Raw genomic sequence first — 19,632 nt, forward strand, 5'->3', positions numbered from 1 at the left:
TCTGAACATTTTAGAATATCTTAGAAAAAATGGCTGTATGTGTGTATGTGTAAGTTTGGATACATTATTTCATGCACGATTTCGGGTGCGTGGGTCAACCGATTTGAATGATTCAAAAAACATTCGATTCCTACTGATGGGAAGACGTGCTGATTAGTTTTTGATATGAAGGATTGATTAAATTTTTGAGTAGGGAGCAGTTTCGGAGACACAGAGAAAATGTAAAAAAGAAACATTAGGCGGTCTAAAATGATCATTAGGCATTTGCACATCAAATTATCAGATATTTTATAGATATTTTAGTAATAAGAGCAAATTTTGTTACAATTTTTTTGGGTTTCGTGCCAAGAGTTTTAATTTTTAAAGTTCACTTATACGATATAAGAAATATATCCTCAGATGGATTCATTCAGCATTTCTTCTTAATGTAAACATTTTCAAGTGTTTTGAATAATAAGATCGTCACTGTATATTATATGAACGAATATATATAGTAATTATAATCATTTAAAACAATTATTATTAATCATTGATCAATATTTATTGATTATTAATTTTTTTTGCTTGAATAATTAAATTGTGGTACGGGAAGTTCCAGCAAATCCTTCAGGCACCACTACTTACGATATATTTCGTTATATTAACGTATATTACTTTAATTTTACCCCTTTTGAAATATACAAAATAGCTTTAAATGCAACTTTTAAGGGTCTTATATCCTCATCATTACAAGATGCCATTAAAATTTATCAAACTCTCCATTGTCACATTGCATAACATCAATCTATTTCTAAACATTGTTTGATATAATAGTGATTAATAAAGATTCAATTGGGATCAAATGATGTACCCAAAGAAGCCGACAGTTTGTAATAGATCACTTGTTGATTTGATACATTTCAAAAAAATCCACGTCATAGTTAACGATGCGTTAATGACACACACATGGTAGGAGTTGGTACACATTTTAGTTTATTAGTTTATTTTGTTTTGTGTACATTGTATGACATTGCTTCTCAAACTGAACTAAATGAAATATAAGAATGGTTCAAGACAAATTTCATCACCTTTGTTTGACAAATTGAATCGTCTACTATTGCATTCAAACTAAGATGTATCATACCTATGATGTATCATACCCCATAGAGTTAATTATTAAAATATAGAAAAAAATATGTTTTTAACTTCCCGTAGAGCAAGTTTTAGTAATCGCAATAAAAATCGAAAATGAAAATTTTTATATATTTTTACGTTTCAGAGGTTTCTGAACATTTGGGCATACTTTAAAAAAAATGGATGTATGTGTGTGTCTGTGTGTATGTGTGTGTGTGTGCGGATACAAATTTTTGTCGATGCCATACACCACTAGTCTATAACTATTTTCTCTAACACAAGAGTGATGTGGCAATCTAGTCAGCCATGAGATCATAAAAAAATGGATGTATGTGTGTGTGTATATGTGAGTGTGCGTGCGTATGTGTGGAGACAATTTTTCGTACGGATTAACGGATTTGAATGGTTCAGAAAACATTCGATTTCAGAGATATGAAGCAAAAAGTGCTGAAAATGTCAGATTTTAAGAGAACAGATCAACCGATTTGAATGATCTGAAAAATATTCGATTTATAACATCAGGAAAAATGGTGATTAAATTTTGGCAAAGGCAAGTCCAGCCGTTTAAGAGATATAGAGTTAAATGTTAAATGCAAAAAATGGCAGTTTTTGAGAGAAGTAAGCATCCGATTTGAATGATTCAAAAAACTTTGATAGCATACAATGAATCTGGCTATGATAAATTAAACATAAATAATAAATACATAAACCAGAGCAAGATTTATGATAGTAGTAAAAGTTGACATTTATGTTGGTTTTGTATAATACATATTTAAGTTATAATTTTCAATATTATTATATTGTTCAACCTAATAATGACACTGCATCGCATTGATTAAAATATTATAGATATTATTAAATAAAATCTTTTTTAAAATCATAAAAAGAAGGTGGATTTCTTTGTCCTTCACTGGCTGTTTCTTTTTCGGGGCAAAAACGACTAGGTGACAATATTTTGGAAAATAGCAAAAAAAATTATAGTTATTTAAAATGTATTATTTATTGTGCTGTAGTTGGTTTCGTTTTCACAACATAACTGCTGAAAATCAAATTGGACCTTTGTGTCCCGCCCTAATCTATACATGTAATCAAAAATTAAAGTAATAGTAAGCATGATAAATAAAATAAAATCTTTAGAAGTAGCTAAAACCATTCATACGTTTTCTTATTTTTTACACAAATCTTAAAATCAAAACAATTAATAAAATATGTGGCAAAACATTTGCAAGATGTGCTATACTCCATTTTTCATTCTATTAGGGCAAATTGTAATATTTTTCTTAATACAACTTTTATAAATGTTCACAATATGAATTATAAAAATTTTATGATTAGATAAAACCAAAAACTATTATTTTATTGTAATTAGTATTGTCAGGAACTATATATTCTAACAAAATTCATTCGGCAATATAGATGATTCATATTAAGATTTTATTTTCATTACACGAGTTATTCAACTACTATTTCCATATTTCTATTAAACATCAGATTCTGCGGCTTATTTACATAATTTTTTATTATAAATTGATTTAGATAAAACTTGTGACTTTGGTTGAACACGCGTTTTGCAAGAGCAAATATTAAAGTTTATTTGTACTAAAATGTATATTAAAATACAGCACAACCGAAAAATCTGATTTTGAAAAATCGAATCATTATAAAATTATAGGATCGCAATACTATTGTTTCGATATAACTTAAAAGAAAATAGCTTTTAGAAAGGTAGTTATTGTTCAATATTACATTATATTTCTAAAAACATTTTTTCCCTTCTAAAAGTAACTTCTTTCTAAAGTTTCAATAGCTAATATACCAATAGTTAGAATCCATATACATCTGTGGACTCGTCCACTTGCAGCGCAAACATAGGACTTTCCTTTATTTTGTTTACCCTACTATTATTTTGTTTATTGATATTTTAATACTATTTGATGCCATCCCTTGTTACCCCTCTAGAATCTCCGTTTTACCCCTCCGTTTTACCCCCAGGTTGGGAACCACTACCATATAGCTTTTCAGCCAACTTTTTTTTTTAAATTATCTATAATAACAATTATTCATTGAGCAGTAAAGATACAATGAGGATCATACGGCAATGATAAATTTTATTAGGTTTGAATTCATTCAATGATCATTCATTATATGTTTGTTAAATATAATATTAAAAAGACAAAGAAAGAAATGTGTTAAATGTCGTACTGATGAGTTTTTGGACCAAAATTCTACAAGAATATTAATTTTAATTTAATCTGTATTTGCATTACCATAATATTTTATGTGTTATTAGGTGCAAAAAAATCTTAAATAAATTAAATAGAATTTTTTTTTTACTATAAGCAAAAAACGAATTTTATATTAAGCAAAATAGATGATATTTGTTAATTCGTACTTTCATAAAACATAATATCCACAGTTTTACAAACTTCTACAAACTAAAGTGTGGTCTTAATGAGAGCGAATGTCTTTTAGAATATGATATCTTGATTGTGGGCACTCTACTATATTAAAAAAACGTGGAAAATTAATCTTAATTAATAAATCAATAAGAAAATTACGTCGACTAAATATTCAATTAATTTTATTAGCAATAGTGTAGAGAATCTACTCTACAAAATTATATGTAATATAATAGAAAAACGCTAAACATTTTATGTATACGACAGAAACCTAATTAGTATCCTCACCATACTTTTATTCAGTAAAGTACGTAACATATATATCGTCTGTTATAATAATAAACAATTCTGCACAAAAATGTGCTGAAAAAAGGCCAGGGTTAGATTTGACCTATTTCAACTTAATAATGTAAATCATTATATTAGCATTCATTGATAATGAAAATTTAAAATTCGTGTACTTCACGCACACAATTGAACACTTAAAAATTATTTTTAACAATATTTGATTTTAAAATTTGTGTTGATTATAGGTCTTCTAGGCATTAAAATTTAATATAAAAGCAGCTAGTTCAAATAACTTCAATAGAAAGATTTTATATAATAAATATTATAATTAGTAAAATAATACATATTGAATAATTATAAAAAACGAGTGGTGCGTCGTGCCTTAAGGCAAATTGCTGAAACTTCTCGTACCGTAACGAAATGTTCGAAAAATATTAAATATTTTCATATATAGAATATTATAAATACTATAGCATGGTCTAATATTTATAAGAATTATATAAACTTAATTACAAAGTTAAAATTATTTAAATATATAAGTGAGCTTTAGAACTTTAGTCAAAATTAAAATTAAAATCTGAATTATTTTCGATATACAAAAAAAATTTTTTTGAGAAAAAACAATTTGAAAAAAAAATTATTTCAAATTTTTTTTTTCAAAAAGCAATTATTTTGTCATAGCAAGCAGAAAATTTTTAGAATCATTTAAAACGGATGCTTAATTCTCTCAAAAATAGCTATTTTTTCACATCTACCTGCCTTTGCCAAAAACTAATCACCACTTCCCCCTATCAATAGGAATCGAATGGTTTTTGAACCATTCAGATCGGTTGATCCCTGCGTCCTAAAACGTGGACGAAAAATTGTTTCCATACATACATACACACAAACACATCCATTTTTTCTGAAGTATGCCAAAATGTTCAGAAACCTTCAAAACGTGAAGAAATGTAAAAATTTTCAATTTCGATTTTTGGACGATTACAATAACTAACGTTAAAAAAAATATTTTTTGACGAATATAAAGATTTTCCAAAAATGTTCAGAAACCTTCAAAACGTGAAGATATGCAAAAATTTTCATTTTCGATTTTTGGACGAGTGCAATAACTTACTCTATGGGAAGTTAATTAATTATTCTATTAAGGGCGAATTTCTATTTCTGTAGATCAACATTTGTCCAGGTATTTATTAACATGGTGAACTTAATATTTGATGGCTTAATCCATTGCACTAATATGCCTAAATAATATATAATAAATAATAAATTATTTAATAAAAAATATTAGATAAATTTAATTAGAAATTGGCAATTCAGAGTAATAGATACTTCTAGTGGTTGAAGAATAGTTCTTGTAGTGGAGAAAATTTATTCGTAAGTAGTCCTATTAGGATCTTTAAATATATTCAGATAATCATTAAAATGACACCATTGAATACAAATATTCAAACCCATTTTACAAAATTAAGAATACTTCTATCTTCCATCCCATACATTTTCGAAACCGCCAATAGAACCGCTGATTAACAATCGTAACCTTGGACTATTTACATACCAAAATTTATTAATCAAACACTATTTGCAATGCCAATTAGAAAGCTGACATTTTTGCGATGTTATTTAACAGCTGATAGAGGCAAGTATAAACTATATTAATTATATTTACAAATTTGTATTATGTTCTCCTGATTTCGTTTATGTATTCAAACCGCAAAACAAGCGCGCCCGGCTTATTATGCAATGCTAATTAGATTTGTTTACATGATATATACGAATGATTTGCAAAATTTATTTTAATAAGAAGTATTTATTTATTGTAATGAAAGGTTTTTTGTAGTGAGTTTTTTTATATCAATAGAAGCAAATAAATGAGTTACCACAAACACAAACACTAACTGGCGTGTTTTCCATACACTTTGCTTTATATAGAGAAGTCCCGTTTACTGATATTTCACGTACACTTTGTATAGTTAGATAAATAGATAAATATTGTAGAATTAATACTAATTATAGCTATTATTAATATGTAACAAATATATCAGATGCGATAGAAAATAGATAAAAACAACAAAACTGTTTATGCAGGCATCCATCCAGGCAATACAAAGAAACTATTTTTCTAAAAAAAAAAATAATAGAGTTCCATACGTTTCGGGGCTCCATTTGACTCTTTTTCAGTAAATAAACCAGCCAAAAATTATTTGGAAAACACAAAAAACATAATAAACCAAATTAAATGAACCAATTCGTTCATAAGCTTTGGGTCGAAATGGACGTCATTTATATGTTAAACTAGATAACCCGACAGACGTTGTCCTGTCCCACATCTACATTTTTTTCATATCCTATACTAATATTTACCGTTCAGTTGAAAATAATAATTATTGTTTTTCGAATTACTATTTACACAAATATATGAGTGATGTTAAATGTAGAACTGCTTCAAATAAAATGATGACTCTCAATTCCCACAGTTAACACTTTAATTATCCCTTTAACAAATATTAACCCTTTCGACTCGGATGCCGCCGCACCGGCGGCATAGTCATTTTACCGTTGCGCTCGGATGCCGCCGCTCCGGCGGCATGATATGTTTTACCGTTAAGCTCGGATGCCGCCGCTCCGGCGGGCAAATCGTGTCGGCAACGACTCGTCGCAAACTAAACTTACATTTAATTTTTTTTTATTTTTTAAAAATTAATTTACTATTACATTCATTTATTGATTGATTTATTAATTTTATAAATAAATAAATAACAAAATTAATTTATTAGCTCATGATCCCCATAATTCTAATAAAGATCTGTAAAGAAATGATTTTTTAAACAATATAGCATGGTTTTGAGTGCAATTTTTTTTTAATTTTTAAAATTTTCTATTTTATTATCATAATAACTATATTTAAAAGCAATATAACCAACCTGAGAGATAAGTTTAGCACTATAATATTCCGAGCGCAGCGTTCCGACTGGCAGTCCGACTCCCGAGTCGAAAGTGTTAAAATATATTCAATAAAATTGTATATTAAAAATTGTACACTGCAATTTATAGAACAATTTTATTTCCAATAGCTCAATTCATATTAATGCCTAGGGTTGGGTTACACAATATTTTTATTCATACCTGTAGATATGGAGGAATAAATGAATGATTTTTCGTTTATTCACGACTAAAACATTGATTTTCCAAATTTTTCACACAAAAAATCATCGTCTGCCTTTGTGATGTATTTATAGTAATAGCATAAGAACTCTTTTAAAAGGTTTAACAAATTCAGAAAGAATTAATATATAGCATTTGCGGCAAAGTTACAATATCCTGGGAATTTTCTACCTAAAAAAATTGATTCAATAACATTGTCTATAATTTTTATAATTTTGTATATTAATTTAAATGGCTTTTAATAATTTTAATATCTAAATTATTACTTAAGTTCATATTTGAAGTAAATTAATTTGACAAATCCTGTTCTCGTGTGCTCTATTCAACCTACGATCAACAAAATTATTGCAGTGCAGTGGAAATAGAGAGGAAAAAGCGTGTGCCCTGTAAATTTTTTTACTGTACTCCAATTTGCATAATATTTCGAAAATAGGCTAATCTTAATCTCAAGTTCAGAAGTAAAAACAATTTGCACTCCGTCACAACCCCCCGCTGGATTACAACTCTTTTAATTCTGACATCATCAGAACTTGTAATATACTATTTTAAAGGTAATGGCAAATGACAGTCTTTTCAATGCCAAACAGTGCCTCAAATATTTTCAAAGTTAATGAATGATGAGCGGTTTTTTATATTTTTATTTCTATTTATATCTATTTATATTTCTATAATTCAAAAAATCCTAAAAAAATCCCATAACAAACTTCAGAAAATTTATCAAAATTCGAATAATTAGGAGGATTATCTTTTCATAAACCATTACAGAATTGATTCTAAGTTTTAGTTAGAAAACGTTTGTATGTGAAAAAGGAAAGGGCTATTTTTATGGTTTTCCCGGCAATTATTCGATATTTTCTAAGGTAAGAACCATCCTTGGCCTTCAACTAACATTTTAAAAAAAGAATTGGCCAAATTGGCCCAGACGTTGTTGAGTTACGCGCTTACCAACACATTTTGCGATTCATTTTTATATATATCTTATATAATTAAATTTTTTCAAATTCAATATTTTTTTTTACAAATATCGGCCATATTCTTCAAATTTCGAGCAGATAGTTCTAACTCCACATTTAAAAATATAAAATTATAAAAATATATAAAATGTTATGCTATAGTTACTATAGATATTAAAAAACAATTCGATTTAGATGGGTATAAATACTGATGATCCACTCAGCAAAACTGGTTTATAAAATAACTTATAAGAAATAAGAAAAAATAATTGATTCATAAATTATGCTATCTCTAGTATTTAAAAAAAAACAGGATATGTAATTTATAATCTGTTATGTTAGGCAACAATTGCCGAATAACATAATTAAATAACAAGTATACACCGGGTACACTTTCTTCATAATTTAACGATATTAGGTTATAAAATAATTTATTCCACCAATTTGTAGACCAAATTTATATATACAGTAGAAACTCTCGATTAACCAAACTAATTGTTGTCGATGGGCATTCGGATAATCGAAAATCCGGATAATAGAATGTATGAAAAATATTATTATTATTTATCAAATATAACATATTATCAAATATAACATTAATATAAAATTTTATATTAATTACAATAATATATTATAATAAAGAGTCGATTTATAAAAGTTTTATATTAATGTTAGGTGTGGTACTAAACTTATTACCGACAGCTGTAACTTAAGAATTATAAAAAATTTTATATTCTAATTATTGATGACATTGCTCTAAGAATGTTTGTATATAATAGAAATAACTATTATGACTATTACCATTATAAAACAATCTAAAATAAACGTTTTTACGTCAGTAATTTTCTTTAGCAAGTACTTGGCAGATGGCCCAACAACAAATAAGTCTTGGCGAGTCAATAACTCCTATCAAACAAACATCTGACTTACTAATTTTAAAAGAGAAAATCGTATCATAATAATCAGAGATATTTAATTAATTAATCAACAATTTTCAAGAAAATGACTTAATAACAAGAATTAATATTTATTACTAATGGTATGTATTTATGGAATAATTGCACATTAGTTCCGATCGGTTTTTATTAAGAAATTTCATTATTTAATGGTCTCATTGTTCTAATAAACAGTTTAGTATTATATAAGTAATACAACTGCAAAACATTAAATGCACATACTTTTGTGAATTAAATTTAATACCTAACGTTTCCAATGTCAAATTCTTGTTATTTCTCTATATTTATATTCATTTAGTTATTGAAGCTTTTGGACATTTCAAATTCGTAAGGTACTTGTTTTATATAGATCATGGTCATGGTCATATGGTCATGGCCATGATTTTATATTTAACTAGTGGTGTATGGCATCATGCGTTAAGGCAATTTGCTGGACCTTCCCGTACTAAAAATTAAATTTGTTAAAAAAGATTCATTTTTTTAAACTTTGAAAAAAAAATATTTTGAAGAAAAAAAGATTTTTTTTATATTTTGAAATTTTTAATATTTGAAATATCGAAGCGCGTAAGCGCCGCGTCGCAGTCTAACGGATAAATAATGTTAGGCAACTCAAAAAAATGTTAACAAAATTTATACTTATTATTAAAATCTCTATGAATTATAATAGGTATAATTTGATGAGCATATGTCTATTAATCATTTTTGCCATATGGCATTTTTTTTACTTTTTTCACTCGATCTCCGAAACTGCTATACCTGCCTTGCCAAAAATTAAATCAGTCCTTCATTTTGTCAATACAAATAAAAGATCTTTTGAATTACTAAAATTGGAAGCTCCGTTCTCTCAAAAACTTAATTACATTTTTGAAATTTTTTACTCCGTATCTACGAAATGGCTGAACCAGCCTTGTTCAAAAACTAATCAACACGTCTTCTTATCAATAGGAATCGAATGTTTTTTGAATCATTCAAATCGGTTGAGCCGTGTTCCCGAAATCGTCAACGAAAATTTGTATCCGAAAACACAACGCACACACACACATACATAAATCCATTTTTTCTAAGGTATGCCAAAATGTTCAGAAACCTCTGAAAAGTAAAGATGTATAAAAACGCGTATTTGGTCTCAGAAAATTCGTTTTCACGTGGTTTACTATATATAATGAATATTACAATCTTAATATCTTTATCAATATAATAATAAAAGTGTATAAATATGCACGAACAAAAATGGCAACTATGTACATCCTTTTATTACTATTTCGTTAAATACCGTGAAGAATTTTAAGACAATTATTTTTAGTTGAAGTAAGAAATTTTTTTGCATATACATAAATGTTTTGAACTATAATTCAAACTATTCTACCATTTTGAAGAAATACTATTAAAAAAAAACTTGAGAACAAAATTTTGCACCTTTATGTTAATTTTTTTGTATTGTATAAGTACTTAATCATATTTAATATTTTAAGTTTAAATATATTCATGTAACAATTGTATTATTGTTTCTGCATAATCTTCTTTAACAAGAAACTTGAAATGAATAAATTTAATTTAAATATTCATTACAGACAGCACGTTCTATGAGTTTCCAATAATAGAATGACATCACACCTTTGGAAATGATGTACATATTTCGGAGCAATTGTTGCAAGCACGTGTAAACAGATATCAGAGAAAAACGAAATATTTGCACAATTGTACATTAAAGATTTAGTGCACAGAGAAAATATGTACAATTTGATTTGTATGTAAAAAGATAAAATTTTATGAAGTAAGTATATAGATAAAAAAGTAATAAAACGATAAATATGAGTCATAATATAGAATTATATCATTTATCTAGTAATACTACTAGTACTAGTATATTAGTAGTAGAATCATAACTTATGACTAATATCTATTTCTCTAATAGATTTTAGTCATATGTAGAGAAATAGTACTAATGTACTATTATATCTATTAGGTTGTCAAATATCTCCCTTCCGCTTTTTTGCTATTGGTTTATAATACAAAAAGGCGGAAGGGAGATATTTGACAACCTAATATATATTCTAAGATCTATAAGCAAAGCATGTTATTTTCCCATATCAAATTTGCTTGAAAATATGCTTAAGTTGCACTTCGTCTAAAGGCAAGTTGAACTAGCTGTAAGTGGAATTCTGTCTAAAGGCAATTAAGGCATCATGCCTTAAGGCAAATTGCTGGAACTTCCCGTACCAAAAATTATTATTTTTTTTAAAAAAGATTAACATTTTTGAAAAAAATTTACTTTGAAAAAATAAGATTTTTGAGAAACTATAAATTGGACAAAAAATTTTTTTTTTTAAGTTTTTTTTTTAATTTTTTTTTTGAAAAAAAATTTTTTTTCTTTATTTTAACATATTGTGGAAGATCTGAACTTTCTTTTCAAAGCAATCGTACTGCTTTAACTGCATAGGGACAAAATATAAAGCGCGTAAGCGCCGCGTCGCTGTCTAACGCATAAGCATTGGTACGGAACCCATTGGAATGTTAACAAAATGTATACTTATTGTTAAAATCTCTATAAAATATCTGATAATTTGATGTGCATATGTCTGATGATCACTTTTGACCGCCAAATGGCTCATTTTTTTTATTTTTTCCTCCATATCTCCGAAACCGCTAGACCTACCTTCATGAAAATTTTATCGATTCTTCATCTCGTCAATACAAGTGAAATGTTTTTTGAATTATTCAAATCGGACGCTCCGTTCTCTTAAAAACTGAGTTACCGTTTTCGGAACTTTTTGCCCGTATCTTCGCAACGGCTAGACCAGCCTTCGCCAAAAACTAATCAGCACGTCTCCTTATCAATACGAATCGAATGTTTTTTGAATTATTCAAATCGGTTGATCCGTGTTCCCGAAATCGTCGACGAAAATTTGTATCCGCACATACATACACACACATACACACACACATACATCCATTTTTTTAAGGTATGCCAAAATGTTCAGAAACCTTTGAAACGTAAAGATATATAAAAAATTTCATTTTTGATTTTTTTGCGATTACTATAACTTGCCCTACGGGAAGTTAAAAACTTAACGATGTTTGTATAAAAGATTTATTCCCTAATAATTGAAATTTATTATCTTCTAAAATAAAAATGTTATAATTTGTAAATATTGACACGGCACATTATTTCAAACTTAGTAAACTCTCTATAATTAAACCACTGAGTTAGGTGCGAATTATTTAGAATGTTACGATATGCAATTTTCATCAAAATCATCAACAATTTTTTTTAATAAATAATTACAAAGAAAAACATGTGAAGTGATCATTCCAACAGTCCATATTTACCAAAAACTAATCCGCACGATTACCAAATATCTTTCTAATTGTTTTTAAATTTTCTGAATTATTCTATTCAAGATTTTTGGTCATAACGAACACATATTTCAAATTCAAGCTCATAAACACATAATTTTTTTGGTGTCAAACGATTCAGAATCACTTAAAACATTAAAAAAGACAAAATTAGCAAATTGAATTTCCATGAAAAAAACAAAATTTTGCTTCGGGATATTAACGACTTTGGTACGGTGCCTATTGGTAGCGAAATGTCGCTCACAGCCGGCATGCAACGTCCGTACGCTGAGCGTTCTTATTACATCCGTCCACTTAACCTGACGCCCGACTCTGTATTCTGCGGCAGTCATGTATATGTGTTGCTCGTACCGAACTGGTTAAGTATAGCTGTTTATGTATAATATTCTAAACATTATAATTTACCTGATGCAATACCCCCATCTTCGAGGAAAATCCTTTTTGCGTGGGCATTTCGTGCATGTCGTTCGGCTGAAGAAGGGCCGAGTCGTTGCTGCCGTCCCGCTGAATTTTGGCCACTGCTGAACCAAATCCATTATTGTTCTCCGATTTCAGTATCACACAAACAGGTGTCTGATCCAACATAATTTGTTTCTCGTTTGATTCACTGAAAATAGAATAGTAAAAAGTAGCTCTTCACAACTTGAATTAAAAAAGACAAGTCCAATTAAAAATGTCATTGAGGAGTACTAATAATTTCATAAATATCATAAATAATAATCATAAATTTCATAAAATTGGTGAATTTCAAAATCACACATTTCGATTGAAAAACTAGATTCGGCCAAAAAAATTAAAGTACGGCTTATTTTAATTGTTTAACACGTTGAGTTCGGTGTCCGTCATTAGGGACCGACAGTCAACCATCCATTTGGCCGGCGTCGTCTTACCATATAACCGGCTTCGGGCCCGAGGACCGGATCTATTACTTTTGTTTCGATGGTCGTAAAAAATATGATTAATCTTAATGAAATGCTGTCAAATATAATTTTAATGAAATTTATTCAAACATTCAAAACGAAAATGTGGTACGTGTTAAACGTTGCCGATCGTTCGAAATTTGGCGCCGGGCTCAACGTGTTAACTACTGACAACTACTTTATCATGTACTAAGCAAGTGAAAATTTAGATTTATTTTAAAAAAATCTTTGCTTCAGTAATATTTTTATTAAATAAAGCAAAACGGTGAATGGCGTAATATAGCGCATTTGTTAAAATCATTAGATGATTTTGAGAAATTAGAATTCTATTAGTCGATTGGCAAAAAGAGCGCTACCGCCCACTTGGGGGCGCTCCTGGAAACCAGGGGCAGTGATAAGCACAGGAGAATTTGGGAAATTTCGCAAATACAATACATTATATCTGCGAATTGCATAATTATTGTATTATTTATAATCGTTACTAATTGCTATTGTTTTTTTTTTAAAGGAGGCGGTAACATGACGGTACACAAATAAGTTTGGGAATGACTGGTTCAACAGGAAAAACTCCTGGAAACCAGGGAGCAATGATACGTACAGGTTAATATGGGAATATTTGCAAGTACACCATGTTGTATCTGCGAATTGCATAAATATATTACTCATAATCCGTACTAATTGATTAATTTTATTATTATTTTTTTTTTGTAAAAGTGGTTGTAGGTCAAATAAGCTTGAGAATTACTGGTTTAAAAGAAAAAACTGTTGAACTAAATATTATAAATATAAATACAAAAATACTATGAATGATTAAAATAATCAGAGAATTAATCCTTCAAATAATTACCACAAAATTAAATTAATAAAATAATAATATCACTAATAAAAAATAAAACAATTCTTTTGTTTTAATCTTATGTATACCTACGTACCAATTATATTCAATGACTCTTATAAAAATAAAAAAACTTGTATTCAGTCAAAAAGATCAAGAGATAATCATATATGTACAGATTATGTAACAATTTACTTCTGTAATCGCATAAAATAGCATCACGCTATTATATTACTTTGTAATTGAATGTTATAATGAATCATATATCAAAGAAGTTATTGAAGACAAAACAAGTTAAGTTCATAAGTGACTAATTGTATGAATTTTTTTCTTGAATAATGTAATTATCAGTACTACTGTAAGACTGTAACGTTATTTGATTTTATAAATACCTTATTCAACAACAACAGAAAAAAGTTCAGAACTAAGTTCTTTCTTTCTACATATATCATGCATGCTGCAAATGTGATCTAAGAATTCATATGATTATTTTAATAAAAAAAATACTTTTAAATAACAAAAATTAAAAATTTTGGAAATGTTTAATTACTATGTTTACGAGTTCAATCATTGTTGGAGAAAAGTAAAGTCAAATTGTGCTTTTGCATAAAAATAATGATAGGAATTTATAGATCAATATTGCAAAAAACATGCAGATGTGCTTCTTTATAGATGACAACCATAACATTTGTCCTAACTCTATGTGATGAATTTATTATTACAATTTCTCTAATACTGATGAATTGGTGCAGCAATGCGAATAAGGGCTATTTTCACTTGGAAACATTTTCATATCTATATTTTCAAGCAAAATGAATAAAACTAGTTGATGTGGCATTTTGCCTTAACGCAATTTGCATGAATTTTCCGAAAAGTGTAATAATTGACTTAATCTACCAAAATTGAGATTTAGATACTTAGATAAAATTTTAAACTGCACGATTACATATATCATGTCAAGTAGTTCTTGCTATTATTAAATGATTTAAACTAAAGGCAGCATTTTATCGAATTTATTACAATGGCTTTTAAATTTGTGAAATTCAAATTTTGACTTATCATATTACAAAAGCGACTTTTGGCACAAATTTTGACTATCATATTCTTTCAAACTTCGATATGTTCTTTAGTACCATGATATCTATCAACATAAGTTGTTACATCGAAAAAATTATGTTCAACAGCTAATTATTAAGAAACGGTTCGCCCGATTCTTGTCCAAAACGAATCCAGATAATACCTTTCGAATAGTTTTTGAATTTTTTAAATCGATTCAGTTTTTGGCTAAAACGTGGACGTAAAATTTTTTACTTTTAATTACAAAGAAATGGCTTGGCAGATCGTCGTACTAAACTAAGAAACAATAGTTCTTATCGAGTTATATCGAATGGGTTATAAATTTTTGAAATCGATTCAGTAGTTCTTGAGAAAACGTCGATGAAACGTTTAATTATATTAAATGTCAAAAAACCTGGTCATTTTTTCACACTTCGATAAATTTTTAAAATTAAACTACTTGTCGTAAAGCCGTAATATTGCAGCATGTTCTATAGGACCACGATGTCTACCGCCCAAGAAAAGTTTCATAAAAATCGCCGAAAAAATGGTTTTCAACAGTTAAACAAGAAAACGGTCCAGAGCATCTTCACCAAAAACTAATCAGTAGCATTCCCATCTTTCAAACAGCTTTTGTATTTTTAAAATTGATTTAGAATTGCGGGCTAAAACGTGGACGAAAGTTTTTTCACTTTTTTGCTATTAACAAAGAAACGCTAGTCCTTATAGAGTTATATCGAATGGGTTTTAAATTTTAGAAATCGGCCCAGCCGTTTTTGAGAAAACTTCGACGAAAGGTCAAAAACATACATTCATACCTTTTCTAAATTTTGTCTGATTCGATTTAGATTAGCTTGGAACATCGAGGAAACATAAAATTAGCAAATCGTATTTTTTTCGAGAACATAAAGTTCTCCATCGGTAAGTTAACAAATAAGTCTTGTCAGTATGCTAAAACAAGTAATAACAAAATAGGTAATAGATCTTATCAACTCATCGGCATAACAAAATATTTTGAAGTTGGTCAAAAACCTGGATGAAAAACATGTTATGGAAAATTTACCTTCGCATTATCAAAACTATATTATAATTATCGCTTATTAGACTGAACAATTTATTGATAAAATTTAATATAATTAATGATTTATCAAAATTATATTAATATTAATATCATTTTGATAAGATACAATTGAAATGTTCTTATGTAAGATCACACGTGTAACTTATCTTTATTAATAAAAATTAATATTTATATTCTCTGATAAGATAAAATATAATCTTTGAACGAACAATTAAGAAATAAAAATTAATGTTTAAATGTCAATGTTTGAGTCCTATTATACTTTTACAATATAATAGAATTATTTTACGATTTTTTACATGATTTAATAAATCATAGAAGCCTAAGTGAATTGCATTTAGCCTTATCGCATATTGCTAAAAATTTGCGATATGAGTAAATATTCGTCATAACCAGCAAATTTAACAATGTGACTGAATGGACTCGGTCCTTCATTACTTCAATAAATTTTTATAATTAAACATTTCAACAATTATTTAAGTAACATCGGCCCGGTCGATCTTTACCAAAAACTAATCAGCACCACCACCAATATGATATGTTCCGAATAATTTTACTTTTCTTAAACAAAAAAATTTTAAATGAATAGAAACGACTATTGCGTCCTTATCAAACTTCGAAATTGCTAAAATCAATCTAACCGATTTTGTAAAAAAAAAATTCGACAAAGAATCAAACTTTATCTTTTGAGAATGTCTGGCAAAAAAACTCTTACAAACTAAAAGTTAAAAATGAAATTCAGTTTACTCACACTGCACAAATATTTTCCCAAATGCTTTACATTTTTTATTGCAAACTATTACGTACCATAAACTAAAGCACATTATTTTGATTTTATTAACTTCCCGAAGAAGTTTATGTTTTCATCAAAAAATCCGATTCGCTAATCTTATGTTTTCTCGACGTTGCAAGCCATTCTGAATCGAATGAGACCAAATTTGGAAAAAGTATGTATGTGTGTGTATGTGTGTGTGTGTGTGTGTGTGTGTGAACAGATTTTTTGCCGTAAATCGACGTTTTCTCAAAAATGGCTGGACCGATTTCAAAAATTTAAAAGCCATTCCATGTATCTCGATGAGGATTAGCGTTTATCAATTTTGCGCGATGATCAGCCAAGCCGTTTCTTTGTAAATAGCAGCAAAGTGAAAAATTTTTCGTCCACGTTTTAGCCCGCAGTTCTGAATCGATCTTGAAAAGTCCAAAACCGTTCGAAAGATATTAATTGGGAATCGTGCTGATGAGTTGTTGGTAGAGATCGGCCGGGCCGTTTTCTTGTAATAAAGTGTTAAAAAAAAATTTTTCGGCGATTTTTATTATTTTTTTTTGACGTTAGGTACCATAGTCTTCCAGATCATACTAAAATATTACGGCTCTACGACAATTGGTTTAACTTTAAAAATTCGTCAAAGTTTGCAAAAATCGGTATCTTTTTTTTGGCATTTGTCAAAATTAGAACTTTCATCGACGTTTTCTCAAAAACGCCTGAACCGATTTCAGAAATTTGAAAGCCATTTGATGTATCTTTATCTGTAGTCGATTTTCATGGAACTTTTTTTTGGCGATGTATATCATTGTTTTATAGAAACTACTAAAATATTACGGCCTTACGACAAGTAGTTTAATTTTAAAAATTCATCAAAGTTTGAGAAAATGAGTAGTTTTTTTGACGTTTGTTAAAAATAAAATTGGACGATTTTACTTGGTATAACGATAGAGTACTTGGTTTTAATGAACATATTAAGCTATTAAAGTCCTATGGAAACTGGTTCAATAATAATAGTTGTTGATTTCTGAAAATTGACTTTTAAAACATATCCCGTGTCAAAGTGTTCGTTCGCTTTCAATTATGTGTAATAAATCCACTCGGAATACTTTTAATCACTCATAATTTAATTTAGTTTTTATTGATTAAGTCGATTAATTACACATATCGGGAAGTTCATGTAACTTGCCTTAAGGCTAAATACCAAACCAACTAGTTTTTTAAATTCCCGTATAGTAGTTAAAGTAATGGGCCAAAAATCGTAAAAAGTGTTTAGTATGTCTGCATCGTTTCGTCCACGTTTTCGTGGAAAAACAATTGATTCCTATTGATAGGGAGATGTGCTGATTAGTTTTTGGCAAAGGCAAGTCCAGCCGTTGCGGAGATACGGAGCAAAGAGTGCAGAAAATACAAATTGAGTTTTTTGAGTGATCGGAGTATCCGATTTAAATTATCTAAACAATATTCAATTTGTAATGATTGAGAGAAGAGTTGATTAGTTTTTGGCAAAAGCAGGTCTAGCCATTTTGAAGATATAGAGCTAAATGTGCAAAAAATGTCAGTTTTTGAGAGAACTATGCTCCCGATTTGAATGATTCAAAAAACTTTCTGCTTGTTTTAACAAAATAATTGGTTTTGAAAAAAAATTCAAAGTAATTGATAAGTTTCTGATGTAGACTACTAGTAGCATTATAATTTTAAAATTATTATTATTATAAAAATAAAATAAAAATTATAAACTTTGTGGCCAGAATTCCGGTTCAATTTCCTTGTTTTTATGATGTACGACATATGAATCATTTTTAATTATGTAATCCTACTTAATTTAATTATTAATAGTCTCTCAATGTGTTATCAAATACATTAAGTAAAGATAACATGTAAATAAAATAAAGAATGAAATAATACAATTTCAGCAATGTCTGTTAAGCAAAGTGCTGTCTTTGATGAATTCATAATTAAAGGTTTGAACATTCCAATGAAGAGCTATTTGACATGGACAGAGAACAATTATATTAAAAGGGTAAAATTGTAGGCTTTTAACAGCGTTTTATTGGGTAATAAAAAGATGATTCATATAAAATTGCAATTTTGAAAAATACTGATTGCAAAAACTCTGGATTGCGAATTATAATTTTATTCAATGCTTATAAGCGACTTTAAACAATGCCTCTGCCAATGTTTAGTGAATTTTTCAATCAATACAGTTAATAATGATTTAATTTTGGAATTATCGAGATTTTTGCTAGGTCATTGCCTTGTAAATCATTAGACATTTAGATTCAACCTTACAATATACGTAAAAAAATATATTATTCGTAAGAACCAATTTTCATAAAAACAATTTCGCAAATAATAAATTTTAAACTTAGAGGAAGATGATTTATCGCAAATCCTTTCACGAAAAAACTTGTACAACATAGAAATTGAAGTAAAAATTCCATTAGAAGTTTTATCTGAAGAAATCAAAAAAAATAAAAACACAAATTCAATAAAACTAACAGTACAGTAGAAAAATCCACGTATAAAAAGTTTCATGAAAATAGCTTTAATATTATTCTTTTATTGTGCTAAGAATTATTTATTTTACCTAAATAAAACAACAGTTTCGAAAAAAAATATTAAACATAGTTTTCAGCATTATTATGTATAAGAATAAATTCTTCCAATTCAATAATTTAAATAAATATTAAATAAATTTCAATAATTCAATAAAATAATGCCCAATTTTCAGAAAAAATAAATTCAA

At 28.2% G+C, this 19,632-nt stretch overlaps 1 protein-coding gene across 1 annotated transcript in view; it reads right to left on the minus strand.

Moving 5' to 3' along the window:
* LOC113367393 (facilitated trehalose transporter Tret1-like) overlaps positions 1–19,632 on the minus strand; it is a 47,522-nt gene that overhangs the window by 26,098 nt on the left and 1,792 nt on the right. Inside the window, exon 2 of the mRNA XM_026609004.1 lies at positions 12,634–12,835. Coding sequence (XP_026464789.1) covers positions 12,634–12,835 — 202 coding nt within the window. The remainder of the gene's footprint in view (positions 1–12,633; positions 12,836–19,632) is intronic.

The sequence above is a fragment of the Ctenocephalides felis genome, unplaced genomic scaffold (genome assembly GCF_003426905.1).
Source record: "Ctenocephalides felis isolate EL2017-DRISC unplaced genomic scaffold, ASM342690v1 CF-g0.4_SCAFFOLD_01170, whole genome shotgun sequence".
NCBI classification, from domain to species: domain Eukaryota; kingdom Metazoa; phylum Arthropoda; class Insecta; order Siphonaptera; family Pulicidae; genus Ctenocephalides; species Ctenocephalides felis.